General features: G+C 39.0%; 1 protein-coding gene across 1 annotated transcript in view; it reads right to left on the bottom strand.

Moving 5' to 3' along the window:
• Nucleotides 1-13,749, bottom strand: part of Nos (Nitric oxide synthase) — a 789,894-nt gene extending 776,145 nt beyond the window's left edge. Inside the window, exon 1 of the mRNA XM_067152126.2 lies at nucleotides 13,605-13,749. Within this exon, the coding sequence (XP_067008227.1) occupies nucleotides 13,605-13,745 (141 nt within the window). The 5' untranslated portion in view covers nucleotides 13,746-13,749. The remainder of the gene's footprint in view (nucleotides 1-13,604) is intronic.
• Between the last annotated feature and the right edge of the window lie 1,219 nt (nucleotides 13,750-14,968).

The following is a 14,968-nucleotide window of genomic DNA, read 5'->3' as shown; positions in this document are numbered from 1 at the left end:
GCACAAATGCAGCAGAAGAAGGCAATGTTGCCCATTGCTTTCCACATGATTAATGAAGGGTAATAAGATGTTTTCTCTTACAGGATGGTGTTTTGTGATATTTCATGTTGTTTGGAGATGATGTCTGGTTGTTTAATGGGGACCAGCTCGAGTGCTGAGTAATATTGATGGCCAATCTAGTTCTCACTAGATCCTTTGGTGAACCGCGTTTCACGTCGAGTCAGTGTAGTATGTAAGTCTTCTTTTCTTTATCCGATGTAGATATGTGAGATACTTTGCTTATTTTGTGTTTATTGTAAATATAGCGTAGGGAAATGCCACTAGTATTTTTCATAATTCATATCGTGTCCCATTGCGTCTTAATTTTCCCTTTTATCAAAATTCTCTTGTATCTTAATTTTTCCTTTTAACGTTTAATCTTGCGACGATTCTAGAAATTTTAAAACCCGTATCAATGTGATACTTTAAATTATGTGGCTCAATGCGAATCGATTACGAATCAGTATACGCGTACGTATACTATTACATGAAATGAACACTGGACAATCAGATGAAGAATATTTTGAAAAGTTTACAAGTATTCAATGTTGTGCTTGAAATTTCATTTCACATTCAACTTTTTTGATTAATGAACGTTTTAATGTCCAGTTCTTACTCAAATTTTGAGATTATGTTAATGTCATCTTTATTTTTGATTTTCTTGTCTCAGATTAGTATGATTCGGGGCTATTTTGTGAATAAATTCATCCTACCCCATATTATTGTTTCTCATTTGAGTTATACCTCCATTTCCTGTCATTTACTTACATTTAAATGAGAAACTTCGACTTTTAGCCTGGCTCATCGACAACCAACCCACTTCTCTGCCCAATCCTGAGTTAGACGGTTGTTCATACAGGAATGGATGCATCGTCCTAGTGGGTCACGACCCCTGGGTACGGTACAGTAGGGCGTACTTCAGTATTTTAAAACACCAGGCGAGTTGGCCGTGCGATTAGGAGCGCGCAGCTGTGAGCTTGTATCCGTGAGATAGTGGGTTCGGATCCCACTGTCGGCAGCACTGAAGTTGGTTTTCCGTGGTTTCCCATTTTCACCTCAGGAAAATGCTGGGCCTGTACCTTAATTAAGGCCACGGCCGCTTCCTTCCAACTCCTAGCCCTTTCCTATCCCATCGTCGCCATATGACCTATCTGTGTCGGTGTGACGTGAAACAACTAGCAAAAACAAAAGTATTTCAGAAAGATCGAATACGCCACTGCGCCTGCTAAGCACGGTAACACACGGGCTGACAGATGTTTTAACACCTTAACGCTCACATTTTTCATGTCCTATTTGTTTGCGTGTTACATATGTGGACACATTTGACCACCCTTCATATACTGAACCTATATAAACAGTGGCTGAATATTAAGCCACCCACCACTGGCATAGTTGCGATAATGAACAGTCAAAACACACTTGTCATATGAAAATTACACCCACGCATACTGTAGAACGCAATATCGTGCAGAACAAAGAGAAATGTAATTTGAGCAACCTAAGAGGGGTTGAATAAGGAAGGAATATGGCGAAAATTAGCTGAAGCTGTGTAGAGTTTGAAAAAAGCATCAATTATCGGAAGATATTAAGAGGTTCAAATTTTGTTGCGAAATGATTCATCCTTACAAATTTACCTCTAGTACGTTCTTTAGTAACGACATTGTCGCAGACCGCTTTTCGCCGCTAAAATTTCTCAGCACGCCCCTCTAGTCCGAACACAGTAAACGCGCACGGAATTGAGGACCGCATTCTTTTTGCAACAACTACGAAATTATATTTCGGGATTCATTTAATTTAATTTTCTATTCTTATGCATAAAGTGTCTGCCTAACAATTATTGTAAAATAAAACCACTTTATGTAAACATAATTGTTACATTCATAAAAATTGAGGAAGTCATGATTTTTGACAGGAACCATACATACCATTATTGAAGTTATATAAATTACACTTAATCTAATTATGAAGGCTTTAATCAGTTATAAACCTTAAACCATATGGAGAAGATACATAATTACTTTCATTAATTCTCTCTAAATATTACAATATGTAGGTTCTCTTCTGTGGTGTGGTGGTTAGTGTGATTAGCTGCCACCTCTCGGAGGAACGAGGCCACGAAATTTGAAAACTGCTACGAGGGCTGCAAAGGGGTCCACTGAGTGGAGGATGGCTTGATTCGCAAATCAGCCATCCTCGAAGTTGTTTTGAGTGGTTTCCCATTTTTCACCCGGCAAATGGCACCTAGCTTAAGACAACGGCCGCTGCATTCTCTTTCCCTTGCCCGTTCCTTCCAACCTTCCCACCTCCCATGAGGACCCTGTTCAGTATAGCAGGTGAGGCCGCCTGGGCGAATTACTGGTCCTCCTTTCCGATTATATCCCCCGACCCACCCAACCCAAAGTCTCACGCTCCAGGACACTGCCCTTGAAGCGGTAAAGATGGGATCACTCACCGAGTCCAAGGGAAAAACCAACTCTGGTGGGTAAACGGATTAAGGAAGAAAGAAAGAAAGAAAGAAAGAAAGAAAGAAAGAAAGAACTTTGTACCAACAGAACGCGAGCGCGGAATGTAGGACCGCAAGTCAAATTCTAGACTGATATGTTCAGTCGATAGTTTCACGAATCACACTGACTGACGTGTCTGGCTTCCTCTTAGGCAATCTGGAAGTGTCGTTGATGTGTCAGCATTGTTGTCGAACCTACAAGCCGATAATCACAGACGCGGACTCACAGAGAGCGCGCATGTGTTTGAAGACTAAGGGTACTGGACGACAGTTCTTATTGACATAATAACCTGACATCGTTTTTGTATTCCAATTAAAGCATTAGCGGTTCGAATTCTGTCCAATAATTATGGGAAATAAATACCAACTTCCTGTGTGTATAATACGTATATGTTTGCGCGCGCGATGGAGCGATAGACAGTGGCACCATCACATCTTGCTCACCAAGGTGGCCACAATTCCAATTTAGATCCTATGCAACTGAAATTTTTCTAAATTAAAATTCATATGATTATGGTTTCAGATTCCTCATAATTTATTTTTGCGAGTGGCTTTACGTCGCACCGACACAGATAGGTCTTATGACGACGTTGGCATAGGAAAGGCCTAGGAGTTGGAAGGAAGCGGCCGTGGCCTTAATTAAGGTACAGACCCAGCATTTGCCTGGTGTAAAAATGGAAAACCACGGAAAACCATCTTCAGAGCTGCCTACAGTGGGATTCGAACCAACTATTTCCCGGATGCAAGCTCACAGCCGCGCATCCCTCGTAAAATTGTACGTTCCAAAGCTAAGGATCATAAAACTAAGAATAAGGCGCTGGCTTTCTGAACTCAACTTGGCAGGTTCGATCCTCGCTCAGTCCGGTGGTAATTGACGGTTCTCAAATACGTCAGCCTTGTGTCGGTAGATTTACTGGCACGTAAAGGAACTCCTGCGGGACAAAATCCCAGCACCTCGGGGTCTCCGAACATCATAGAAGTAGTTAGTGTCACGTAAAAACAATAACATTATTATTATTATTATTATTATTATTATTATTATTATTATTATTATTATTATTATTATTATTATTATTATTATTATATTTTAAAAGTTCGCGCACTAATAATTAATAAATAATTAAAGGCCAATGTTTTCAGTTTATTATTATGCATGCGTTGTTTTCTTGTTCTCCCGTCATATCTCCTTCATTAGTGTATTTATTGTGGCGTTTTTAATCACTTTTGTTTTATTTCAGCCTTTGTTTTAATTTACATATATTCCGGTGTGGAAAAGCGTTGAACGTACTTTAGATTGTATATTTATTAACCTATTCATCTTTATCTTCTTCTTCTTGTTCTGCTTCTTCTGCTTTGTCTTTATTTTCTCTGTTTCTCTTTTGCTATATTTTTATAGATATGTATTTTAAGTGTGTACTTTCAAGGAGACAAATAAATATCGACCGAGCAAGTGGCCGTGCGGTTAGGGTGCGCAGCTGTGAGGTTGCATTCGGGAGATAGTGGTTTCGAAACCCACTGTCGTCAGCCCTAAATATGTTATTCCGTGGTTTCTCGTTTTCACAACAGGCAAATGCTGGGAGTGTACCTTAATTAAGGCCACGGCACTACCTTCCCACTCCTAGTCTTTACTTATTCTATCGTCGCCATTAGACCTGTCTGTGTCGGTGCGACGTAAAGCAAATTGAAAGACAAAATCGTAAAAGGCATATTGTTTTCTATAGAAGATGTCTGTATTGGCTACTTATGTCACTAACCAAAAGATACTGTTATGTTATGTTAAAACTAAGGAAGCCACTATTTTGATGTCCTCAACGTATCCTCAAGGCTTCGTTAATTTCTTTCCACAATCAGGGATCGAATCTTATCTATAGGTTGGCTGCAGCACCAAATTAAATATCCAGGAAAAATCTCACAATATATCGTGTACGATACAATTGAAAGCCTGAGAGGAATTCCTCTGTGGCGTTTGTAAGTCTACAGATTTACGGCCGCATGGTGTTTTCATCTGTCACAGAGATGATTGACGATCCTAGCCATGAGAGGTTCATAGCGATAGTATTACAGGCATTACAGCTAACTTCGTGACAAAGCATGATTTCAAACTGTCATTTAGTTTAATCTTCAGATTATAATAATGATATTGCTACAGGGATGTTCAAATGTCAACGAAATTCAAAATTCTTATATTCCAAGAACATATTTATCACATTCTATTTCCTGTTACACTGGAGGTATTTGAGTAATATATATATTCGGAATACATTTTTTCTTATAATATTATCCTTTCTTAAATTTGTTTTGGAAAACACTGCTCAAGATTAATAGATCTTAAACAAACTACAACACCAAACTGTATAGTAAATTAAAACCAGACAATATGACAATAGCAAACAAGACCAGCCTGTGGTAATAAAAATAACTGTAAACGATAGGGAAAGGATGGGTGACATCTGAAAACAGGGATATTCGAGCCTCACTACATTATCCCCTGCAGAAATTTATAACTCCCATTCAAGAGGAAACTGATCTTCACAATTGCATAATACAACCATAATAGAAATATATTTTTAAAAATAATAATTCAGTTTTAACTGGTGGTTGTGGTGATGAAATTATAACAGGGCTACCAACTTCTCTTAACGTCTTTAGAAGAGTTCTCACCATCCTAAGAATGACGGACTTGGTCAAAGGAAAGGAATATAAGCGAAGACGTGAAAATCAAGGACACGTCTGTCATCACTCTACTGTGCTCTCTCTTGGTCGTCCCCCAGGCATTTTATGCTTCCCGTCTCACCAACACAGACAGGTATTATGACGGTGATGGGATAGAAAACGGCTAGAACTGGCAAGGGAGCGACCGTTGCCTTAATTAAGGTATAGGCGCAGGATTTTATTGCTGCGGAAACGAGAAAACTTGGAAGACCATCTTCATAGCTCCCGACAATGGTGTACGAATCCACTAACTTCTAAATGCAAGCTGACTTTTTCGTGCCCCAAACTGCGTAACCATGTAGTTCTGTCACCCCCGAGGTCTTATCTCTATGTCTATAGTCATACACTCTTTTCATCACTTGCTTAGTGTTCATTCTTCAACCGAATCAGCCGCATTACTTTGACATAGCCTGTATTTAAAGTATGACTGAATAAAATTCACTCCAAACACCATAGACCGAAAGTGGAGCAAATATCCTTTCTAAAAAAATTTTTCGAAAACATCATAGTGTACCAGTGATTATTCAAAATCCAGGCTTCACTTCCGTGTATCACAACTGGTCGTATCAGAAATTCTATTGCCCTCAGTTTTGTCATCCAAGACAAATTTGTATCCTTCATAAAATGAATCACTGAAATTGATTCTACCAGTAGAACATATATCTCCACTTCACAAGACTGGAATGAATGACATGCACTTCGGAAATTCTAGAAGGTAGGCCAACGACGTATATAAAACCGGACATTGCTTGTACCTAATGAAGATCCCACGGCAGAGTAGTGAGGGAGTGAGTGTTAAAAAACAAATGTGTATTGAATACTGAGCCGTAAGGTAGGTCTGATCCTCAATAATTCCGCCATCGAGTATCATAGATGGCCGAGGTGTCACTGAAGATGCGTACAAGGAAAATGAGGAGTGAGGTAGTTCCCTGTTCCTTTTGTCCCATCTCAGCTGCTATTATCTGGTGGGGAGAATAATCCATTCGTATCGTATCGCTATTTAGAGCGCCTGCAAGGTATGCATAGCCGCTTATCGGCGTGGACGGACAAGTTGTCGGCTTAAGTCCTAACCATTCCAATGCAAGAGCACCTGTGTAGAGCGGGTTGTAGCCTCCCCAGGCTGGATATTCCCGCGGTATGGATTAAATTGGGAGCCGAGTTGTCCCCACCAGGTACATATCACTGCGCCGAGCCCACTGAAATGCATACACCAACCGACCTTATGAGCGAAATGTTAACACTATTCATAATGAAGCCCCGCTGTATGAAAACAAGCATTTCGAACATCACTCATAGCACTGTCAGAACCGAAATTTTTCCAAGGTTTAGACTGAGTCAGGTCAATGAAAGTAACTTTTTTCCGAGCCCATAGGAGAAAATAATTATAGTGCACCGTATACACGTGGTCTCTCCAGCAAAGGCACACGAACAATCCGTTTTATTTATCCAAATAATTTCTAGAGCACACGAGCTGCCAGAGTGTTCTTTACTGCCCCCGTGGGAGGGTGGAGGAGAGTAGAATACATCGACGCTATACGCTGCCTGTCGTAAGACGCGTCTAAAGTGGGGGACAAGGAGGAGACGACAACTGTTCACCTAGCTGAGTCTGACAATGCTTCAGGGCTCCTCACCATCATCTTCCCAATCTCACCTCCCTTGATCAACCACTGTTCTCTTCCAACCCAGACGGTATTAGGTTTCCGAGGCCTAGGGATTCTTTTGATTTCACGCTATCGTGGTCTTTCCTTTTTCTTTTTGTTGATACCCTCATTTTCGAAGTATCGGACCACTTCCATATTCCTTCCTATTAGTGCTAATAGAGGATGGCTGTTCAGTTGTTTTTCCCCTTGAAACAGTAATCACCTCTACCACTACCATTCGAACCCGGAACACTCTGGTAGGAAATCGAGTGGCTACATCCCTGGGATGAATGGTGTGGAATATGACTAGCATGCTCAGTTGTTGTATATTTCACTAAGCGTGGAGAGGTGGTAGGAAATAGTAATGTCAAGTTCGGCGTTGAAGGCAACGGGAAACGTCGTCACTTCTTATTTTCCTTTTACGACCGATCAGTGGCGTCTAGATTGTTAGTGGCGGCTGAGGGAGGAACTTCTTGGGATTCAACTAGTATTCGGACCGAGAATTGTTTTCTTCATTTTTATTGATTCCACGTCGCATCGACTAAGACTACTCTTATTGAGACGTTGGTATAGGAAGGAAATAAGGCTGGTAAGAGAAGACATTCGTCTTCATTAACGTAGAACGTCAATATTTGCCAGGAGTGAAAACTGGAAGCCACAGGAAACTATCTTTATGGCTGCTGAAAGCGTGTTTATTTTATTTTACTTTACGTCGCACCGACACAGACAGGTCTTATGGCGACGATGGGATAGGAAAGGGCTAGGAGTTGGAAGGAAGCGACCATGGCCTTAATTAGTGCACAGCCCAAGCATTTGCCTGGCATGAAAATAGGAAACAACGGAAGACCACCTTCAGGGCTGCTGACAGTTTTGTTCGAACCCATTGTCTCCCGAATGCAAGCTCACAACTACGTGATACGAAACACACAACCAATTCATTCAGAGAACTTCGTGTATAATAATAATAATGCTAATAATTATAATACTTTTCTTTCCCCACACCTGAGGAGTAGCGGGTGCGAACTCTATCGCACATGTAGATTTGACCCTGTTTTACGACCGGATACCTTTCCTAACGCCAATACTATACGGAGGAATGTAATCACTATTGGGTGTTTCTGTGGTGGTAGGTAGTGTAGTGTGTTGCGCGAAAATGAAAAGGAGAGTGTTGGGACAGAACGAAACATCCAGTCCCCAAGCCTAGAAAATTAATCAGACGCGACAAAATCCCGACATAGTCCAGAATCGAACCCGAGACCCTCTGAACAGAAAGCCACAATGCCGACCATTCTGCCAAAGCGACGGGAAATAATAATACCAAAAGACCATAATTAAAGCCACGGCCGCTTCCTTCCTACTGCAAGCCCTTTTTATCCCATCGTCGCCATAAGACCTATCTATGTCAGTGCGACGTAAAGCACATTGTAAAAAATCAATATGGAAGTCCGTAACAACTTTTTAAATATAGACACTGCCCGCAAAAAACGGGTATCATTTTGCGGTCACCACAAATGAATGGGAGGAAACAGGTCGACCACAACGATCTTTCACCATTTTATATTAAAAAACCAAAACCCCGACGCCATGGTTTTGAAACACCAAACAAGACTTCCAAATGCTACAAATAGAAACCGAAGATGCCTTTGACTGAGATCTTCCCGAAAAAGATAGTAACTAACAGGTTAAACCGAGACGGACAACCGAAAAGAAGACACGGTGTCCCTTGGACACATAAACGCAAGCAGGCCCACTCAGAGAGAATAAGAGAATTCTGAATTCAAGCGAAAGCAAAGTTCAGTCACAGATGTAACAGGAGTTACCGTGGTCCTCAATGGTCCCAGCGAATAATAATAATAATAATAATAATAATAATAATAATAATAATAATAATAATAATAATAATAATAATAATAATAATAATAATAATAATAATAATAATAATAATAATAATAATAATAATAATAATAATAATAATAAACTTTGGAACAAGAAGTGAACAACAATCTGGATTCATGAAGTCAAGAAAGAATTGGAAGTAAAGAAATAATATAGAGAAGTAGAAGCAACAGAGGGACAGTTTTTATAAAGCAAGTGTTAAAAATGAATGGATTCCAAGGTCGGAAGGAAAAGAAGACAGGTTCGAAATTGTCCAAGGAGAAGTAAAAGACACGTAGTGATAAGATGGAAGAGTACTGGGGGGAGAAGAAGAAGAAACAACAAAGCATCAAGCATTGAAATTGGCACGTCGTCCCTAGATGACCCTAACGGAGAAATAAATAAATAAATAAATAAATAAATAAATAAATAAATAAATAAATAAATAAATAAATAAATAAATAAATAAATAAATAACAATAATCATCTTGTATCCCACCTATCGGGTGCAGGTTTCTTAACTTGACGTGTTTTTTCTATTTTTTTACAATCTTCATTACGTCGTACCCACACGGATAGGTCTTATGCCGACGATGGGGTGGAAAGTGCTAGGAGTGTGTAGGAAGCAGCCTTGTCTTTCATTAAGGTACAGCCCCAACATTTGCCTGGTGTGTAGATGGGAAGCCATGAAAACAATCTTCAAGGTTGCCCACAGTAGTGTTCGAACCCACTATCACCCGAGTGCAAGCTCACAGCTGCGCACACTTAACCGCACGGCCAACTCGCTCGGCTTGATGTTATTAAAGCTGTCTACGTATATTTCAAAGTTCCGATTTTCTCTACCAGCTGGCAGACTGCTCTCTTTCCCTGTCGACCTTTTCTCGCAGCTGAGGTCACACGTAAGTACTTGACTGAATTTTCCAGCCGGAAATCTTCACAGACACCAACCCCAAGAGAAGTGATGTATCCTACTGGTATACTGTATGTTTCATTGATGGTTAGTGGTGTCGTATGTTTATGAAGGTAAGGGTATTCAGGCAAACACAAACACCCAGCCTCCAGGGCAAAGGGAGTAACCAGACATGGCTAAAGTCATCGCCTCTGTCGGGAGTCGAACCTAAGACCCTTGGAACCGAGTCGCTGCACTACCGAACGACATATACCTCAATCCTGAAACTGACTCTTACAATAAACAAACAGTGTGACACTAGAGATATTTTGTATCACTGACGAGATACGACAGGGATCTTTTCTGCTGCTCAAAATTCAGACTACCTCTCACGGATATGAACCCGTGATTTTAAGACCTAGCGGTCGATTATTTACCATGAATCAACGTAAGGAGAAAGTTAACATCCTTGATAGACACAGGTTATGGAAAATGTGTATATCCTTCAGAATATTTCTTACAAATCTCAAAACTGACAAACGGTTGGAAGTCTTTCAGTCATAAGGATACACAAAGCAATTTGTATAAAGTAAATATGCGCATATACTTTAAAATTCTTGTCAAGAGGTAGTACGCTAACCAGTTTTAATGGAAAATCAAGGTAATAGTTGTTTTTCACGTTGATTTGAGTGGCACAAATTAGGGGTTATCTATTCCGAAATCAGCTTTGAAGCCATTTTTCGAGTGTTGCATGAGTAAACATCTAAATAAGAGGTCTTTTCAGAAGATCAACGCACAAATGGGCATAACAATCAATACACTTATACGATACAAGTTTTATTTGCAAGCATCAAATTGTTGTCCAATATTTCGTCTTTATCTCGAATTATTTTCATTGTGAGGTATCGCACATGTGGATCTGAATTAAATTTGACAACAATCACAGTAAAAAATTGGCTTTTTAGAGAGTTTTATTTTGCACTTACGAGTCTTCATTCTTAAGCGACTTTATAAGTTGATTAAGGCCTAAATTAGAGCACCAAAAGGCAAAATACACACAGATCATTTGAACATACATTATTTTTCTATTTCTTTCCGTCACAGACAGGTCATACGGTGACGATAGAAAAGCACAGGGCTAAGATTGGGAAGGAAGCAACCGTGGCCTTAATTATGGTCGTAAACGTACACGTCTAAGTAAAGTTATAACGATTAGGTAATCAAATTTTGGTTTAGAATAACCAACTAGTTTGGTATGTATGCAACTGTCTTCTCATTTTTAAACTGATAAAGCGGTCGACATTATGAGACTAAAATATTACAAGGAAAATCATACACATTCTTGGTTTATACAGTGATAAACTTCAGAAAGTCACTATAATTCAATTTAGAATTTATTTCCCCAATGTATTTTGTCACGATTGTGAATCTTTTTGTTTATTAACGTGTATTCGTTACTTTCTATTTATTGTTTGAAAATAAGGTCCGGTCATTCTCGTTGGAATAATTTGGACGTTTTTATCTTTTTTCTGCTAGTTTCTTTACGTCGCAAGGATACAGATAGGTCTTATGGCGACGAGGGGGCAGGAAAGGCCTAGGAATTGGAAGAAAGCGGCCGTGGCCTTAATTAAGCATTTGGCTGGTGTAAAAATGGGAAACTACGGAAAACCATTTTCAAGGCTGCTGACAGTGGGATTCGAACCCACTATCTCCCGGATTCGAGCTCACAGCCGTGCGCCTCTAACCGCACGGCCAACTCGCCCGGTCGTTTATATCTAATACATCACTTATCTTACACCTGATTTGGGAAATAAAATAAATGTATATATCTTCTGGCAACAAAACAGACTTGCCAGGTGACGTAATAGCTTCATTTTGTGTTGTTGATATTTATAAAGAAAGTTGAAGGTAACATTTGTAAAAGTAATTCAAGCACTATGTTGCACGAATAGGTGATATCTGTTATTACCAATGGAAAATATAAGTATTGATTTTTCATTTCCTAAATGTCGTATATTTACAGTATTACAGAAATTTGACACTAGAGTACTATGATTATCAGCGAAAATATCTGTAGCTTTGCCTAAATTTCCTCTAAACAGAAGACATTATATTGAATGTCTTACGTTTTAAAATAAAAGATTTTATGTCAACACTTCCCTAGAATAAAATGAAAAATCCTCGTTCACTATTTATTGATGAATTTTAACGTACGAAATTTCAAGTTTGAGCCAATGTTACATTTAATAATATATATCGCCAAAATTTACCATGCCATAAAATACTATCTTCATTTCGGAAGAGGTACACGGATAATTTAACCAGTTATGCTTCTGTTCATAACTTCAACCCAAGAAACTCTAATGAAATACAACTTCAGCCCAGAAAAGCAACAAATATAGATTAAATATTGTATCAATATATTGTTACAACTTTAGAATCAATTACCTAAACATGTACTTGGAATTAAAATACATCGAAATGAGAGTTGTGATAATAGAGTGTTAAGTAAGAAGCTAAGTTAACCCTGTAATACCCTACGTGATATGTTCGTAATAAGAGAAATTCACGAAACATGCACAATCATCATGGACATTTGAATGTGATTGTTGTGTGTTTACTGATAAAACTACTGCAGTTAATGGAAAGTTAATGAGAATCACAGGTCAGAAATACCAGCGGTTCAGTTTTACAATATAATTGTTCGTGTTAAACCTTCCCAATTACCTAAAAAGCAAAATAATCATCTCTATACAGGCCATGAAGGCCCTTGGAGGGGTGGAAGGTAAACAACTCCACTATCCGTATCCTCGGCACTTGTTGGGGTAGAGTGTTTAGCTCTACGCCCGTCCGTCTTTGTTCCCAGGAATTAACCTGGTACTCATATTTAGTGTAGGCTGAGTGAACCGCAAAGCCATGTGCACCTCCGGAAGTAAAAAAATTTTCTTAAATTTTTCGACCTAACGAGAAATAGAACCCACGTCATTCCGAGTGAACCAAGCACGCCTTTTCCCCTCGACCAGGAATCCCTTTCTCAACTGCCTACGTACCCCATGAAGGGATTTAAGAAGTACCTCGCATTGTTTGAATGTCAAATATCAGTGACATAAAGAAATTGAAGAGAATTGCCTAAGAATAAAGTTTAAAGATTTTACATAATATATACCACTGAAAATTCTGTGACAACTATTTTTGTCAGTGGATATTAAGAGAGTTTGTTATCCATTGGAACAAATCTGCCGCAATAAAAAGATCAAATAATTGGATGATTAGACTATAAGCTGATGTTACATATTCAATTTAAAGTATTCATCAGTGAATCAAAGGAGGCTGAGTGTGAAAGGAGGGAAAGTTATGAACCTTCGCTTCAATACTTCTAAGATCTTTACCACATTAATAATATAAGAGTAATAGGACTCTTAATAGGAGCTCGGGGAATAATCCCAAAGCTATTCTCTAACTTTTTAAACTCAGTAGGTACACCGAAAACTGTTTGTTTAGAATCTGTTCGTTTAAATTTAGCTCTTTTGGCTACTAAGGGATCAGTTCAAATACTTGAACCATTTGTATAGTAGTTATTGAATGTTCCCCTTTAGATAAACGCCCCTTTTTAATTCAATTTTGAACTAATTGTAATTTGTATTTTTTTTATTTTACCCACGCATAGATTTTTTACAATGATCTATTAATCGTGTACACTAGACACACAAGTATTATATGGAGCACCTTTTCATAATAGGCAACGCAGGATTATGGGAAGTTTAAACAAATAATAATAAGAATCCATATTTTCCGTTTAATATAATGTTAATAGTCCGGGACTATACATTATCCTGTTTGGTTTTGGTTTCATATTGTCACCATCGTGACTGTGTTAACTAACGCCGGAATATTATTTTTTAATAGCTGACAGAGAAAAATTCCTCTGTAGTGTTGCAAGCCTTACCTCGGAGACCTTGAAGTGGAGAGTATCGAAGGCCTCGTTGCGGGACACCACGTTACGGAGACGCAGTGGTTTGCGATGAGCGGGTGTCGTGGGAGGAGTGGAATGACGGTCGCGCTCCATGTCCGCTATCTTGACCCGCATGCCAGAGTGCGTGGCGCCGAACTGAACCATGTGCCCATCAGCCTCTTGTGTGCTTTCCGCCAGCCCCGCCTCCATCTCGCAGGCGCCTGCTCCTGTGTGGGCACATTCACCACCCATTCATGAATTCTGCCAGCTGACTCTGTCTCTCTCTACTATGCATCTCTGTGATAACTACAGCCCGGATGTTTTAGGCAGCCATAGGTTAGAATGCAGACTTACTGAAACGTGTAACAAGTACAGGCTATCCTGCACAACGACTATGCTATGAGGATTGAATAAACATTAGGGGTACGGCTTATCAGAAACCCCCTAGAATTTATGTTACTCTCACTACATAACGGAAGAACTGGCAAGACGACACTTCCTAATAACCAAGTTAGTTTGCATTCTAATCTATTACCAGCTAGAAATCCGGAGTACTAATAAAATACAATGGACAAAATGATCATGTATCCTGAAATAACAATGAGCAGTCATCAAACACATTCAAAACAATCATTCTCATTTATAATATTATTATATACACATTCACCACTTGCGGAGTGGAGGGGATTACATGTAACTGTGAAACGAAAAACAGAAGGTAATCAAATGATTGATCATTATTGTTGCATTAACGGGAAAAGTAGCATTGGATTTGTCCATGAAATTTATATTTTCTGAATTACACTTCGATTTAAATGAAATCTGAGGAGTTTATTAATATGGCTTTAATTAAGGAAACTTGAACATTTAGGTTAGAAAGAAAGAGAGAGAGTGCGTGTGTTAGTCGCTTAGTGCATTCGGATTCTCCGTGACCTTATAGAAAAAAGCGCGCAATTTTATTCTGCCCTGCACTGTTTCACGAAGACTTCCTTGATGCTTTCAATCCCCCTCGCCCTCTTCTTCTTTTTCATGATTTATTATTAAATGATTTTATTTTTTTAATAAAATCACAAAGTATGAATAACAAGTAATTAAATATATTTGAATAATCACTGTTCAGTTATAAATATGTCTCAGATCTTTCGAAATAGTGTTCCAGGACATACAATATTTGTGCTCCATCAAGGCAGTAAGAACGTACAGTCGGTCTTCCCCAGTCTAGTGAATTATGTGACCAAAGAGTACGTATTGTATAATTTAAAAACAACTTGGTCTATTTTCGAAAAGACCCAGGTGTAAAGGTTTTTGATTAATTCTTTTCAAACTTAGTCATATAAGTTACAGGAGTTATGGGAGTA

This window comes from Anabrus simplex, chromosome 8 (genome assembly GCF_040414725.1).
Source record: "Anabrus simplex isolate iqAnaSimp1 chromosome 8, ASM4041472v1, whole genome shotgun sequence".
Lineage (NCBI taxonomy): Eukaryota > Metazoa > Arthropoda > Insecta > Orthoptera > Tettigoniidae > Anabrus > Anabrus simplex.
The sequence above is the reverse complement of the archived record's forward strand: the minus strand, read 5'-3'. Positions and strand labels throughout refer to the sequence as shown.